At 36.0% G+C, this 17353-nt stretch overlaps 1 protein-coding gene across 3 annotated transcripts in view; it reads right to left on the reverse strand.

The window, feature by feature from the left end:
* Nucleotides 1-17353, reverse strand: part of LOC136104483 (adhesion G protein-coupled receptor A3-like) — a 274176-nt gene that overhangs the window by 32566 nt on the left and 224257 nt on the right. For all 3 annotated transcript variants that reach the window (XM_065843492.2, XM_071812031.1, XM_071812032.1), the window contains 3 exons: nucleotides 9148-9275; nucleotides 8082-8205; nucleotides 484-629 (listed from right to left, as the gene is read on the reverse strand). In XM_065843492.2, the coding sequence (XP_065699564.1) occupies nucleotides 484-629; nucleotides 8082-8205; nucleotides 9148-9275 (398 nt within the window). The remainder of the gene's footprint in view (nucleotides 1-483; nucleotides 630-8081; nucleotides 8206-9147; nucleotides 9276-17353) is intronic.

Here is a 17353-nt window from a genome sequence, read left to right on the forward strand (position 1 = left end):
AGAGACACGTTAGTCTGCTCCATCTAGGAAGCTGATAGGGAGTCCAGACTTTCAGTTGCTCCTGTAATAGCATTAGATCTCTGATGTGTTATGAGTAAGGTTGCTATCAGGATACTAGGCAATCAATACAAGTGTGGGCAAGAGTTACAGCAGAATAGATAAGAGTAAAGGGAGAGTCATTATAGCGTAGTTTCTGATGATTAAATAATACCCTAACCCAGAAGCAAGCCAGGTTTTTTTCCTCCATAAGAAACCAAGAGGAACATGTGAATTGTTCCTGTTCAGATAAAGGTATCTGAACCTAGCCAGTACCAGATATGCATATTTCTATCTCCTGAGTAGAGTTAACTATTAGTATACAATAAATATTCAGATTTTTATAAACACCCAAGTAACTCAGTTCTTTATGGATCCCATTTTTAGTCTGTAAAAAGTAAAGAATATGGAAAGAAAATTTGTTTGAAATGTACAGGTATTTCATACCTAAGTAGCGGTTGCTTTGGATAAGAAGGTTGGTCACTATTTTGGCATGGCTGAGGTTTCTTTGTGACTTGCTTATAAATATTCCTGGCAGTTACTCCAATCCACAGCATAGTAGAGAGTGTAGAATAATGTAGTACTATGCCGACCTGAAAAAAAGAGTGGACAGTTAAACAAAGCAGTAAATGGACCAGTAAAACAGAAGATTTAGACGAATCTTACTGCATAAGGGTTCAGGCAAAAGATTTTTTTAACTGAATTTGTAAGGGCATAGTTTTTTTCTTTCTCTCTGGTTATTTCTAAGCATGTAAAAAACTTTTAAGAAGCAGATGGGAACTACTATTTAACCTATCACAGATATTATCTGTGATACCAGATGGTATGTTATAAAACTAGGACTGTAAAGACATTTGTTTTCTAAGAACCTGATTAACGAGAACTTTTTACATCTGAATTTAAAGTGATGTAAAGCTCAGATTGTGTTGCAAGCTCTGTTAGCTCATCATGACAATGCAATTTAAAAACTAATGAGAGATCACATTTTTGCTGCTTTTTGCTACTATTTCCTTTCATTTTTCGGGAATATCCTGTTGTAGTTCCCTCTCAGTTGCATATAGGCAGGGTTGACTTCTTGTAATGGGATCAGTGCTATTTGCCTAAAACCAGAGTATTTTCAGACATATTTTAAGGCACTTATAAACTCGGCCATACAATTCCTAAAATTAAATGAAAGATCTTGGCATCCTCCCTTAAAAGAAAATACAAACTCTCAACAATATTATCATTTTGTCTCCAAGAAACTGGTGTGTTTATCTTTGAAAGTAAAATAAAGTACAAACACCTCTAAAATACTAACATCTCTCTTATATTAGCAATTGTTATTCATTACTATGGAAACAGTAATTGGAATTTTATCCAATCTCCAATGCTTTATTACATCAGCTAAGTTTCCATCTGATTATATAAAATGAGGTTACCTTTGAAGCAATAACCTGACATTTTGCAGTGACAAGTAAAATATTGCTATAATTGGAAAGCACATAAATGTTTAAGGAATACAGAGAATTGCTGAATAAAGCTAACACAAATCTATTATAATGATTTATTTGAACCAGTGTACATTTTTGCTCAACTTAAAACAAAATAATTGATGGGTAAAGAAAAAAAAAATCCATGAATTTTGTTTATATTTAGTCATGTAGCACAAAACTTGAAGATAGCAGCAAATATCACCAACAGAAAACTCTGTAATTTTCTCTGGGATTTGTCTGACACATTAGACAAGGGAGTATAAAGCCTTCATAGCTGTTGTTGCTTGAGGTAAAGGAAGCAGAAATAAGAGAATGAGACAACTTTGTACCATCAGCTGGCAGACATTGCCAGTTCAGTGGCTAGTGCTGTCTGGACTTAATTCATATGCAGCTTGCAGCATTTCTCTAGGGATGCAGTGAATATGAATATAGCTGGGAGGAGAGTGAAGGAATAAGGTAGGAGGTAGGAGAAAGGGAAGAAAAAGTGCTAGAAAAAGGAGGTGAGACCTGTGAGAAAGAACTGGAAAAATTCTAGAGATTTGATTTATAACCTCTCTCTCTCTCATTTCAGCACAGTACTGCTACTGTGTATTCTGTAATTATTCTACACAAGCATGCCAAAGTGTCGACAAGAATATGAACAGCAGGGATGAATTCCATGTGAGAAGGCACCTACATGTGAAATTTTGACACCATATGTGGCCATATATACACAAATGATGAGCCACTTAAGTGAAAGAGATTACTAAAAACAGTACAATAAAACAATTTTATTGAAGTTTCAAGGAGGTAACTGAACTGAAAACATCATTGCTATGCCAAACCTTAGTCAAATTACGTTTCTTCGCAGCATCCCTATATTTCAGCAATTAAGTTCCTTGTGATATATGGACAAATCAAACAAACATGGACAAGAGACAGAAATGTTATTTTCTACTAACTCTTTAATAATATGCTGCTTTCTCTCTCAAAAAAAGAACTCCAAATATTTGCATTTCTTGCTTAAAGGGAAAGAGGATATATCCTGATGATACAGGACCTCCTCCTGACTGACAGATTTGAAGGACAATGCTGACAATGTGGAAATAAAATGTATATGACACAACAAAAACCTGGAGTTTGGAAGGATGCACTGAGCTGTTACACTAAATTCCAAAGTGAAATGTACCCTTTTTTCTGTGTGGTGATGATTTTGTTTCTTCCCATCACAAAATATGCTTTCTGGACTAGAATTTTTTCTTTTTATGCACCCATCAGTGAAATTTAGTAAAGAAATTCTTGTCACAGCTTGTCTTGAAAATTCAGTGTTTCAAAGTGGTTGGCTTTGCTCTCTGCCTCTTATTTCTCCATAACTCCACATTGACATCAGTCATGCCATGGAGATGCATCTTCTTCAATGTTGCGCTTAGGGGCTGTGGCTACTCACTCTTCTGTCCCTTCAGTACGAGCACCCCTTTCTAGCTCTCTTAAGCTAAGAAGACATCTGAGTCCTATGCTAGAAATACACAAGATAATCAGCTCAACAGAAAGGGGAACAGGACAAACAGTTTTGTTCAGTAAATTCTCACTGAAATGTAAAATACAGGTTTATGCACTAAAGGTCCAAGGTATGAATTCACCTGTATCTTGTTATTGCATTTGTCCCTCTAAATTTTAAGAGCCCAATAAATAGATACAAATTAAACATCACTTAAAACTATTTTTACTATAATTGGAACTTTCATACTTCACACAAAATTGTGTGGGAAGAGTTTAGTTTTCTGTACAGAACAAAGGATTATGATTGAATGTATTACAATGATGACCCTTATTCATAAGATTTTCCAGCGACAGGACAAATGATACAGAAAGAACTTGTCATGATGTATGCATTGAAGCAATTATTGCACCTAAATCTATTTAATAACCACAGTTATGTGGAGAAAACTTTCCTGTTTCCTTGGACTAATTTTTTCCACATCCTGTGCTCTCAGAACTCTTATTTTTGTGAATAAGCACCAGCCTACTGAATAGCAGACTATGCTTTTCTACAGTAAGAAGATGTTGTCTGTATGTGCTCCTTCAATAAATTTCAGTACCTTAGAGGTAACTTAAGTTACACACCATGCAGTTACTATGGTAATGACCAGAACACACATTTAAGCAAAGCATTTTTGCAGAAAAAGCGCTCTTCATCAGCTTTAACTTGTACACAAATTTCTTTGTTTTCCTCTTGTATTTAATTTAATCTTTTTTTTCCCTAATTGTAATCATATTTCAGATAAGATTGTCCTTCTTCAGCCAGTTCTATTTAAAAGATGATCTGAAAATGCACTGACTTTCCAATTAAACCATAAATCCTGCACTGATAGTGAGTCTTTTCAGTGAGATGAAGGTATTTGGGAATTCTCGTGCAGTCTATAACACCAATGGATGTGAATATCTCATGATCTTAAAAACATTTAGCCTTAGAACAACCCCATGATCCCTTAACAGGTAGAAAATTTAAAGCAAGAAGTTTAGACTCACAAGTCAGCTACTGAGACCAGGAAGGACAATATTCAGCACAGCATGCACACCTAACTCCGTTATTGCAGTCATTAGCCATCATAAATTGCTGCTAGTGAAGTTCCTAGCCACCTAGTTCCTAGTCTTGCTTGTCCATATGACTAGCTCTGTTCCTGTATCAGCAGAGCTGAATATTGCAGCACCTTTCCCACCAAAGACCACACAAGAACTCCTAAATAGCATTCTTGCCTTGAGACACTGGAAAACTTCATCACAGTATATTAATTTTACACCCATCCTTTAAAAACAAACAAACACAAACAAAAACCCACCAAAAACAACAAACAAAACCAACCAAACAAAAAACAACCCCAAAAAACTAGAGCAGAAAGAACTGCTCTTTTACTCATCTTTCTGTAGTATTTTTTGTATCTACAGCTCTCACCTGAGATGCGGCACATAGTCCTAGGACCTCCTTAGTTTAATGGAATTTAAATCCAAATTTTAGATTTGCAAGGATAGTATTTTAACTTCCATGCTACTGGCTAATATAGAAAGCCTTTGTTGCTGAAGATTTACTGTCTTACAAAAAGGAATTCACAAGCAGCTTCACATATGACACACATCAGGGAGAAAGAAGATCTGAGCCTTGCAAAATGTTACATGGAAGACAGATTTCATAAACCATGTATGAGGTTCTTGGAGCTGTGATCAAAGTGCTCATGCCACTCAGTGACTGGTCGCTGGGATAAAAAAATTATGATTCTGTCTCACTCCCTAACTTTTCTGTCTTCTCTGTCTTGTGCTCCTAAGCCTATTCTTCATACTCCAACACACTGAGCTGGCAGTTTCATCCCCTAGTATCCACAGCCTCATGACTATCATGTTCTCCTGGATAGTAAGGTGCCATGAGATCGAAATCTTTCTGACTAAGGGTACAGAATCAATGCCTCCTGCACACGGGGAGTGATCCAGCTACAGCTGTGTCTCCTTCTGTCTCATTCCTTACATGAAAGGAATAAGCCTCCTGTTCTTTGAAGGAAAGTAATCTGAGACCCTAACTCCACAAGATGGAAGGGGCTGACTACATCATCCACTAGGAGGCTCAAGCACCTTCTGACTGGTCTACCATCTCTGATTGATCGCATTCTGCAATGCCTAACACAACCTTTGTCTTGCATGAAAGATCTTGCCTTAAGCTCAAGACTGTGGATTCTACATTCACTGCCAGCATTCAGTGACACCAAGAATCCGAGTTGTATGTAATCTAAACAGTCTCTAGATATAACCTCATTCACACAGGAGATCTGCAAAGAAGCAATCAACTCTTCCAGACCAGTAATCTAACATCAGTTTTCTTTATCGATCTTAAAGACTGCATGGCACATACGCAAGTGAGAGTGTCTATAGAAAAATCCTCTCTGAAACAGGTACGCAGGTTTAAAAGGGAGTTTTAGATTCCACATAAAAAAAACCATCCTACCATCTCTGAATACAGTCATTTTTGTGTGTAATACTTTGCCTTGAAGCGGATATGAAGGTTCTTTCAGCTATCTATCACAGAAGATAGGTCCATTTCCATAGCATTAATTCCTGCTGCTTAAAATGAGACTGGGACACCTCATTTAGAGGGAGAAGGTCATCCAGATGAAGTTATTTTAAAACCACCCTTTTGATTTGGCTAAGGATGTTGCAGTGAATTTTGTGTGAAAGTTTTAGGGATAATTACAATAAGAAAAGTGGAGGTTCACTGGCTTTGACACCACATTTCAGTGATTAGGACAGAAAATGCTTGCACTTGTAATCTTCCCCTATGCACTCAGGAAACAAAAAGTGCAGATTACATTGCAGCAGGGTAAAGCTGTGTTTTGAATTGCAGCAGATGGAAAGATACCTGTGCCATAGCAACACTGATGGTGTTACACATGGCATGTAACTGAAAAAAAGGAGAAAGAGACGAAACCGATACTTGAGGGACACACAAGCCCCAAACAGCCATATAAAAATACCTTTCATTAAGCTGAGAGATTTCAAGTATTGCTATATTCCACACACAGAGAAAAGGAGTGTTGTCCATCCCACCACCACTTACACAAGTGATGGGAAATGTTCAAATGTGTGAGCTTCTTAGAAAACTATCAGTAGGTCTGACCTCCCTTCATCCTAGCTTTGGTACCATGAATATTAATGCACAGAGTAATCCTCTCAGAGTTATCACAGCAGAAGGCAGGCACTGAGACTCACAGAATTTTGAAAAACATCATTGTCAGTAGGCAAGAAAGGGTCTGTGGTGGGGTACAATGTTCTGGAAGTGAACGTTTGTTCAGCCTGTGCTACCAGCTATAGAGGTCTTGTCTTAGATTGTTTGGACTGTTGCATCCATTAGCCCTAATTATATCAGACCATTTCTAGCAGGAACAAGAGAACTGGGTGTGTCTTGTATCCCTCTGATATTTTAACTGCAGATGATATTGTCTGTTAACATAACATGGTGTCAGGTAAATAAATAACTTTACGAAACTGCTTAGAAGGCATATCTGAATGGATCCATTCAGTTTCTCTAAGTGTGCATGTTTCTCAGCAGCTCAGAAATCGGCCCTATACCACAGCAAGAAACAGCTTTCACTGATAATGCATTTAATGAAGATACCTCTGTAGTCTATGTATTACTCCTAACAGATTATTAATAACTCATTTATCTCAATCAATTTTTCATTATCGCTGTTAAAACTGCATTGTTGCTATGCAATCTGCAAAATATATAACGAGACAATGATTGTAACAACAGATGGTCATTTGTGATCATATAATTACATGGCCATGGCTGTCCTACAAACTAATCTGCTACCTTCACTTGCAAACTGCAATGAAAAACAATGGTAAGTGATTCTACAGTTTGCCGGAACTCACAGATTAATTATGACAAAATACCCTAGATATTGTGAGATATTTATCTCTGAATAATCTAGTGGAGAACTGTGATATTTAAATGAACACCATGTAATATACATAGGTCAACTTCACACATAGAACATTACAGGTGTTTACAGAACTACATATGCTGTTTATTGATGATCCTGCACAGGTATATACAAAAGGCTTCCGAAGCATCCCACTGAAAACTGAAGTGATAACTCTTATTCTAGTTATGCAAGTTTTGCAGTGACTCTGATGTTGGCTGATGATTCTTGCTGTTTACACCCATTCAATCCAACCAGAAGAACCAGATAATTGACAGGCAAAATATCTGGGAGAATGTTGGCTTTATAAAGTGCTTTACTACAGGTAAATGCCAACAACATTCATGAGATCTGGAGCACTTCTACAAAATCTGAGAGGAGAAATATTTAAGACAAACAAATTGCAACAAGCTCTCATCAGGCTTTACAGAAGATGACTGAAATGACTCTATTTACACACTCTACAGACTCAGCCTCTATACTCGCAGCAGCTGAAGCTGTGCCCTCCCTGTGTATCTCCTGGAACTAGATATCCAGAAAAGATGAAGCAAGAGAAGTGAAATAGTCAAGCAGCGCAAACTGGGGTCTGTAAATGGCAAATGTACTGGTCTGCTTTGTCTCCTTAGCTTGAGTTGTAATTAAAAGACATAATCATAGTATAAACATTAAGTTGCCCAAGTATATATTTAGGGATCACCCAGTAAAGTCAGCACCAACCTCAGGCAAATGGTACATATATTAAAAAAAAAAGCAGCAGTAACTTTAGCTCCACACATTCAATCCAAAGATCAGAAAGGACATTAGAAATATTTGGGAGTCATAGTTTTCAACTATGCTGTAGAACAGAGAAATACTATCATTTTCAAGTATCTTTTAAAAATAAGAGAATCTGAACTGCAGAGAAGTTAATGCATTGGTCAGCCTCTCACAGAAGCTCAGGTGACAACCAATGAACACTCCCAGTGCTGGACGTTAAAAGACATGCTTATAATGATGACTCATTCTGAAGACGTTAAGATCCAGGAACAATATATGAAAGCAAAGAGTAATACCAATATTATATTAAAAGACACAGTTTCAGGTTTTCATTCTATCAGTAAGAATTACTAAGGCATATACTTACAGCTTGGCATATAATTGGATATTTAATGCGATTGATTCCACCAGCAAAGACAGCAAATGTAAGAGCAGTATGGAAACAAAAGTTGAGAAGCATGTGCCATCCTTTTCTACTTATTCGGATTGTGCTGTTGAAAAATCACATTTCAAAATTAAACCCCAACATGTCAATTATGAAAATCAAGCTTTGAAAAAAATACTAAATAGAATTAAATTCTCTGATTCTTTAACACCTACTCAGCAATATACCTATAGGACAGAGCCTGATTCATATAGCAGTGAAATCAATGGTAAAAGGTAAAATCCATGTTAAAAATTGTAAAGAGTCTAATGACAAGCATCTACTGACTTAAAGTTCCCTCCATCAAATCAAGCATTTCAAGTGGAGTAATAAAAGCAAAAGTTGCATTGCAGGTATGCAGAATTTTAACATGACATCTCTAAAGGATTAAATGGAAGCTGAAGATCAGAAGTCATTGCATTAAGTTCACTTAATTAATATTTAGCAGCTTCTAGAGTACAATACATTCCTATTCTTTTAAATTGCTAATGTTCTTTAACAGAACTATGCAGTTAAAATGGCATTTATATAAATCTTTCATATAGATGAAAACATGAGTTTTCTAAAACCAAGAAGATTTGGAATGCAAAGAAAGTTTCTTTTATCCAATGATAGTTACCAGGCCTTCTAACCAAACTTGCTCTCGGAAGCCAACACCACCACTGCAGCTCTCCAGAGTGCTGCTCTTTGACTGGACTTTGCCAGACAGTGATTTGATAGTGCTTCTGGTTTTATATTGACTTGTCAAGTTAGAGATCTTAGGAACAGCATGTACACCATTTAGATATGTGTCTCAGGAAAGATACAGCTTGGGAACAGCTTGAGAAAAACTGACATAACTTTTATTTCTTTTTCTTTAATTTCTCTGGTATAAATCACTTTGCCTGTATTACTATCCAATAGTCCTACAGATCGTTTTAATTTATCTTTTCAGTGAGAGTGAGAAGAAATGAAGTATCTCAGTGTAATGTTGGCCATTTAACACAAGCACTAAAAATTAAATTCTTACCTGTGATGGACAATGTAGGTGATAATGGAAGCAAACAGGCACAACAACATAACTGCAGTACATGCATATACCACAGGGTGCAGAAACTCCCCTGGGTACTGGGGGAAAGACAGCACTGTCTTAAAATCCTATGAAGAGAGGAAAATGATTTAATATTGTTAAGCATGTGAGAAACCCTTAGACTTCATTTCAGTATGTCCTATCTTTTCTAGCTGTTCCCTCTGAAGAGCAGAAAAGCGAGATGATGAACTTTCTATGTAGACATACTTAATGAATTTACAACACCACCAGTCTGTTCTTTCCTCACCTGCATATGCTTTGCAAGACAGAAATTAACCTTTTTGTACAAGCAGACATATCCTAATTAAAAAAAAAATTGTCTGAAAAGATACGCAGAATATTACATCTTCCAGGCATTAGCAATATCTGTTCCTTCTCATAACATGAACTTTATGTGTGTATTTTACTAGGATTTTAAGTACAAAATATCAAATTACCATAAAGGTCTCTAAATGGCATACATGTGGCTGCAGAAGAACCAAAGAACCATAAGCCATGAGAATACACTCAAAATATCCACTCACTGACTTGCTTTTATATTCAAATATAATTCCCAGTTGATACACCTCCTCTGACTCAGTGACCTTCACACTTAGTTGGAAACACCCTACTACCAATATCAATTCAAAAGCAGCTTGACAGCTATATTAACAGCAGAGTAAAGATCCTTACATTCCTTTTGGACCTGCTAGTGCCTGCTGACACAATTCCTCACAAAAAACATAATGGAAAACTTTTAATCTATTTGTAAAACTAACCACATCAAATTCGCATTCTAAATTATTTGGTTTCACAAGTAAGAAATAATAGAAGCACTAAATTTGCAGGTGTGGTGGATGGGAAAGAAAAGGAGCTCTTTACAGAAACTATCTCTTCAGACTATCTGGATTAAACCAAACATTAGAGGTTCACTGTAACACATTAAGCTATATCTGTTTGTGGCACCACCACAATTCTGCAAGTAAATGCTATAAATTAGACACACGAACTATCACCTGAGTGCAAACAGTGTCATCTACACAATCATTTCCATGTGCAGTGGTACTATTATAACTGCGCACACACAAAAAAGAACATACATACCAGCACAGAAAAAGCTAAAACCTGAAAAAGTGCTGAATATGACAATCCAGCAAATTCTAACACTGAAAGTACTGGCATACATTTAAAAGACTTCTTTTTATTTGTCAGTTTTTGGTTGCACTGGAAGAAGATTCAATACATTATTTTCCTGAGGTGAAATACCCCCTTTGCAGACCAGGACTCTAATGATAATACATTTCTTTAATCACATTTGCAGGGAGAGAGCTGATTTCCAGCACCATTATTTATGTATATGAATTTGTCCATGTACAGGCAGCTAATGTTCATGAGTATATGCAATTATTAAATCGGGGGAAAGGTACTGTTCCGTTTACCTTCCAGAAAGGTCTTTAGAAATAACAGGTGCCCTAGCAATCATCACTTTCCTTCATGGTAGCTTTAAAGCTCCCAAGATCGATTGCACCAGTTTCTCCAGGTGTATCTTAATGACAGTTCTAAAATAGAGCAGCTTACAACATATATTAAAAAAAAAAAAACCAAAACAAACAACGTATGAACAAGATGGCAAATATATGTCATCACATCCCACTTCTCTTCAAGTAGTTCCTCAGCTTGCACAGGTACCTCACTAAATCTGTTCAGTCACCACTTGTCCCACACACATATACATTTAGGGTGTACTAAATTCACAACTTTCAAATAATTATTTAAAAGTCTATAGTCTCAGAATTGCCATTGAATCATTGAATCTCCACTCAAACACCCTTTTTTTGACCATTTTTTCTCCCATATTTTTATTTGCACCATCTCCCCATTAATTATTTTACAGAGTGAATTCCTTGAGGTAGACTATTATTTACCAAAAATGTCTGGTACGTTTTTGGCTCATAGTACTGGAGTAGTAATGTAAATATCGGACTATTTAAATAGAAGTACTCTGCTTAAAATGATAAAATATTTAGTTCTAGGTCTTACTGATATAATAATTCTTTGGTTTATCAGTAGTACAAGGTTAAAATTTTATATATGCACTTGCTTCAGTTCTGTACATTAAGAAAACTGTTACTATAACTACTACAGTAGTAATTATAGTATAGTTATTTAAGGAAATAAATACTTTCGATATTTCTGAAAAAAATACTCTGAAAAATTAACAAAGTTGTGAAAAAGGAAATGCAGCAAAACTACACATTTATGTAGCAAAAAATGAAAAAAATTTTACTTCAGGTGGCACTATTCAGTGTACTAAAGAACTAGCTTTTAATAGTGTAAGGATCAACCAAACACAACGAGCAGTGTAAAAGCAATTGCTGTATGTCCTACAGGAACACAGCTATTTTGCTTGCAGAAGAATCAAGAACAATCAGCACCCTAAACCTAATTCTATTTTAAAATATTCTTTTTTAAAAATTATTATCTCTTTCCTAATCTTGTACCGTAAATAAGTGGTAAAACTTTTAAGCATCATAATGCATTATTGCATTACCAATTTTAAGAGTTTTGTATGTTGGAAACTGATTTTGTTATAGATATGTAATAAATTTATCTTGTCTACTTTTTGATGATAATTAAACCTTATTGATCCATCAATCTCCTCTGAGTAATCCTCTGGGGAAGACAGCATGCAGAAAACAAATTGGTTTTTTCATGCTATACACAAAGCAACGTAATTGTATGTTACATTTTTAAAAGGTAGGTTTGATTTTGTTTCCTAGAGGAGATTCAAATGCTGATGATATTGAAAAACAGCAGGAATTATCTGTAGGAAAACGAATACACAAAGGACTTTGGCCATCAGAAACTGCTGTCTATAACTACAAGGCCAGTAAAATGTTGTCTAATGAGAAACTGTCATTCAGTCACCCTTACAAGGAGGTGCGAAAGCAGTTTCTTTCAGCTGTAAATGGCACTGCAATGTATAAGACACAATAGAAATTAGAGGTGTAAATTAGTGACAGAAAAGACTTTTTATGAGATATTCCATCCAATGATCAGAATTATAAAAACATCGGAGTACAAATGACACTGTTTCACTTTTACTTGAGACTTCATTCAAAAAATCAACAGAAAAAGATGCATCTACATTGATTGGTTAAAACTCAATATGAAAGTTTAAAGAGGTATAGACAAATTACATACCAGCGACAGCCCTGAGTCATCTAATAGCAGATGCTGAGAAAGCTGGGGGGAAGATACAGTAAACCAATCCTAAAGATCTGGTACCTTCACAAAATCACAGCTGCTAAAAACACTCTAGCTTGTGTTGTAAATTTTTGAAATCCATCTAATTATACTGGTATATTAAACATTTATTTTTAATATATTGCTTGTAATAGTATGACTTTAGAAGCATAGTTTAGCTGATTTCTATGTTTACGGCAGGAAACCTGAAACTGTATTCCCCAAAGAAGTGGTATCCAACTGCCACAGAGAAAGTGCATTTGAACAATCAGTTACAGTAAGATTTAGATCCGTATTTGTATGTAGATTCCTCCTACTTAAACAAAACACAACTTTAAAATTACTTGCCAAATATTAGGATGTTTAGAAGCACAAGAATATTGTGTCTCTATGGAGAGCTGAAAAGACTGCAATGCACAGTGAGCTGAGAAGTTGATGTGCTGAAGGGCATTGTTGCCATTTGGCAGGATCTTCAACAGGCTGGAAGAATGCATTTACAGGAATTTCATGACATTCAATGAAGAGAAATAAGAAGTTTCCTGTGTCTGGGACAGAGCAACCCTAACATCAGTACAGGCTGGGGGACATCTGACTGGAAAGCAAATTTGCAGAAAAGGATTGGAGGGTCCTGGTGGACAATAAATTCAAACAGGCCAGTGGTGAGCCCTTGTGACACACCAGGTGAAGTGCATATTGAACCAGAATCACAGACTGTTAGGGATTGGAAGGGACCTCGAAAGATCATCTAGTCCAATCCCCCAAGACTGAAGCAAGAGTAAAGGCAGTAGGTTGATGGAAGTGCTTATTCCCATCTATTCATAATTTGTGAGACCAAATCTAGACCAGTGTGTCAAGTTGGGGGCAATTCAGTACAAGGAAGACATTGATAAATTGGAAGGAGTTCAGTAGAAACCACCAAGTTGATAATATGGCTCAAGACCTAGATTGTAGGTCTTTAACTTTTGTCTCCTTCTCCCAAGGGTTGGTCCATTTTACTGAGCTGCTTTATAGTCTGGACACCTTCACCTTCTGGTTGAAGCCGCACCACCAAGAATGCAGGAAAGCAAGAGAAAGAGCTTGAGCCAGATGCTTGATTTGTTATAAAGAAAGCATATTTTAAAGGAGACAAGCCTGCATTTTAGTCCCCAGTACCAAGCCAGTTTAAGTATTTTACAGAGTGAATAATAATTGTTATTAAGCACAATTTAATAAAAAGTAGAAGTAATCCAAGCAGAAAGGAATAAAAGCCAGATCTTGCTCTTATGAGTACTCTAAATCCAAGGGTTTATGCAAAAGATTGGCACATTTAGGAATGTTCTGCAAAAAGTGACCTTTTCTGGGAAGCTGGACACAATACTGTCCATATGGGCTAAGTATTCTCTGTTAGGTGAGTAGGACATGTCAGCTAAGGACTTAGGTATATGCCTCTTTGCCAGGCCTCTGAATGACAGCAGAGCTTAGAAACATAATTAACTCTGGGAAACATCTATGCACATGCAGAGGAATCTAATTCCAGGGAATTTTCAGTTTCTATTATACCAAATGTTAATTTTGCAGATAGCAGACAAACTTTCTGGATCACTTTCATAGTCTTTGGCACTTAAACTCTGCTAACGTCTATTCTGCAGGTGTTTAAACACACACACACAAAAAAAAAAAATTGAAAAGTCATTCTTAAACCTCTCTTTATAAGCAGCTTGATTTTTCAAAGTACTGAACTACCTTTCCACAGTCTGTTATGAGAAAACTGTGAGTTCTCTATGGGGAAAGTGTCAAATACTGTAATTATTTCAACCTTCTAAATGACATCTCTGTAATACTTCCCTGACTCATGAATTAACTTCTCAAAAAGCTTAGACGGGTTGTTTAATTTGAAGAAGACCTGAAACAGGGAAGTTTAGAAGACTTATTTCAAAATTGAACTTCATGAACAGGCATAAGAAATTCTGTAATTTTCTCTAGTCACACTGAAAATATTGAAAATGTAGCTTTTGTGGGACTGTGATCCTATCAATTCCAAAAGACTTAAAAGAGTCAGGGAATGCTTGTAAAACAACAGGAGAAAAATCCTGTAAACTCTTATCACAGCATCATCCATTCCTAGTATCGTGCCTCCTCTCAGTTTCTCATTCACACAGTTTTCCAGTGTTCACTTTCAAAATAGTTTTAAATTTGCTCTGTTTTTGTCAGCTCTGTCTCCCCGGCCCTAGTTATCTCACATAGTCATCCACAGAATGTATGCTACTTTTGCACCCACAAAGAAAAAAAAAAATCCAACAAAAATCCCACCTATGTTTTTTGGAATAATGAGATACATTGTGCCAAAACAGAAAAGGAGTTGTTTATGATTTTATGTTCCTTTAAGTTATCTCAGGATTCCAATTAAAAATGCTAGCAATATGTGTTAATTCTTTTACTGTTAATTTAGAACTAGCATGCTTAGATTTAAGTATTTTACTGGTGTTTATTTGACAGATTTGAGGAAATTACTATTGACAAAGCAGTCTGAGGGGGAAAAGGGAACGCTGTATACAATTACCGTGATATCCATCACTATTGAGTTGCCATTCTGTTCTAAGAAAAATGAAAGGAAGAACAAAAGACAGTGTATGTCAAAACATATTTAGCAAATTTTGAAAGTCAATGTTGCTGTTGGATATTTTTGTTATCTCCTGAAGAATTTTTCCTCAGATATACTATGGCTACAGGCCACTAGATTGGTCATAAGAGACACAAACATTGTCTTGAAAAATTTAAATATTGATATACAGCTCAGTTCACAAAAGAGCACAAATACATAGTATTTATAGAACAAATAATGAGATACACCAAAGCTTCAGAATATATAAATTCACACTTTTACTCCAAAATAGGAAGATCATATTGCAGAGGTTCATAGTTCAAAACCCTAGAGCCCTTTGGCCTCCTCCAGAAGAAACTGGAGTGTGGCTGTCTCTCTTTCTTCTACAGATAACAGAAGACAAAAAATGGGACTTTTCTAAACACACAGGGAAAGGCAGGAATATAACTTGGGAGTTTAGTTCACAACATTTTACTCTCATCACCAGGACATATCATTCAAAAGCTGATCAGAAACAGACTAACGCTGTATTTTGTCTGACACTGCTCTATTTTACTTCCACCCACTGGCCCAACCCAGTGTGAGGAAGCAGGAGAGCAGTGCGAGAGAAGGAACTCATACCTCCTTTCCAACCCAACCTCCAGACTGTTCTCCCTCGCTCATTGACATCACTTGAACAACTGTCACAGAGAGAAATGAAATGACTCTACATAAATCCTCTCACTTCAAGTATGCTCATGCTTATTAATTATCAATCATAGAAAGGCAGTAATCAAGGATTTATCAACTAAAAAAGGACTCTATGAAATCTTCATTTTAACCCTTTTACAGTTTGTAGGCAGAAACAGCTTTTATGAAAGCAGTTCAGGGAACTTCGTCTTACTGTTTAAAAAGATTACAAATCAGAATATGTGCTGTACTAGCTATAAAATGGACAGTTGGATTAACTGAGGCTTCTATTTCATCTTGTTCCACAGTAGGATATACATTATTCTGATGGTAATGTAAACTTCATCACTGTTGCTTTATTGCTGCTCTTCAGTTTACAGATGCTACTTTAGTTTTCTGCTATTACCCACAAACATAATAATAAATTATGTATTTTTATGGTTTAATAGATTAAAGAACTATAGATTAATAACATGTATCATGCTTTTGTAGCTAATTTCATTGGCTACAGACCATATGCCAGCTAATTTGAATTTGCTGTCAGTTTGTTAGTATTTTAAAATGTATTAGGTGTGAACTAAGAAGATACACATAGCCGCTTTATACTGTTCATATTAGAAATTAATAACTAAGCAAAACAATGAAATATTTTTTCATTACGAGAATTGGACTACGCAGAAAAGTGTAGTCTCTAACAAATAAAACAATCCCTGACTTTATGCCACAAAACACTGAATAAGAAAAAACAGTTGAATGAGAATGGTTGCACATAACAAAGCTACAAAAGTTTTCCAATAGCAGTTCTGAAAGACAGCTGTTGGAAGACGTATTTGTAGTCTGTGTGTATATATATACAGATGTTAAAATGACTTAAGGTCAGGCATCTTTTTTCTTAAAAGTGACTGCAAAACGTAAGCTAAGGAACATATCACATTGTTTGCTACCATATCAATGGCAAAGCAAGGATGAGTCTAAGATTATTATTATTTTCTTGTCTTGCACAGATAAAAATGAAAGATGCACACAGAAAAAACAATACCAAACCCAACGTTCAATTACTGTAACAAAACAAACAGAAGACCCAAACCAGAATTACATACCAGATGCAAAAGCTGCAGTAAAAGGTGCCTCAGTTGCCTTTGCAGTTGTAGAAAACCCAATCTACTACATTTCATCAGAGATAAATGTGCTCTACAAACCAAAAATCAACTGTAGCCCATAAATCAGATTATTTTTGCAAACAAAATGAAACCACGAAACTGGTTGTTTGCAAGTAATTAGTTAACATTTAATAACTACTCAAAGTTTAAGAAGAACAGGCTGAACCCAAGCAGCTGAAGGAGGAGGAAGCCATTTTGGGTGTGGCACCTGCAAAGTCAACAGGTGCTTTCTTAAATTAATTTAGAAAAACATTCTCAAAGCAAAAATATTTTCACATTGGGAGAAACAAGTAGATGAGGGAAAAAAGGGAACTCACAGAAGATGGAGAAAATGAGGTATATTTGATGTTCTCAAATCTTAGGAACTACTCTGAAATTCTGAACAATTCTGGAATGGGTGAAAAAATGTCCAAGTAACTCTGAGAGAAATCAGTGCTTATGAAGTGGACGATAATATCCGCATTTAACTGGTAGGTGCCACAGCCTTGTGCTATGATTGGCTGCCATCTGG

Source organism: Patagioenas fasciata, chromosome 8 (genome assembly GCF_037038585.1).
Source record: "Patagioenas fasciata isolate bPatFas1 chromosome 8, bPatFas1.hap1, whole genome shotgun sequence".
NCBI lineage: Eukaryota > Metazoa > Chordata > Aves > Columbiformes > Columbidae > Patagioenas > Patagioenas fasciata.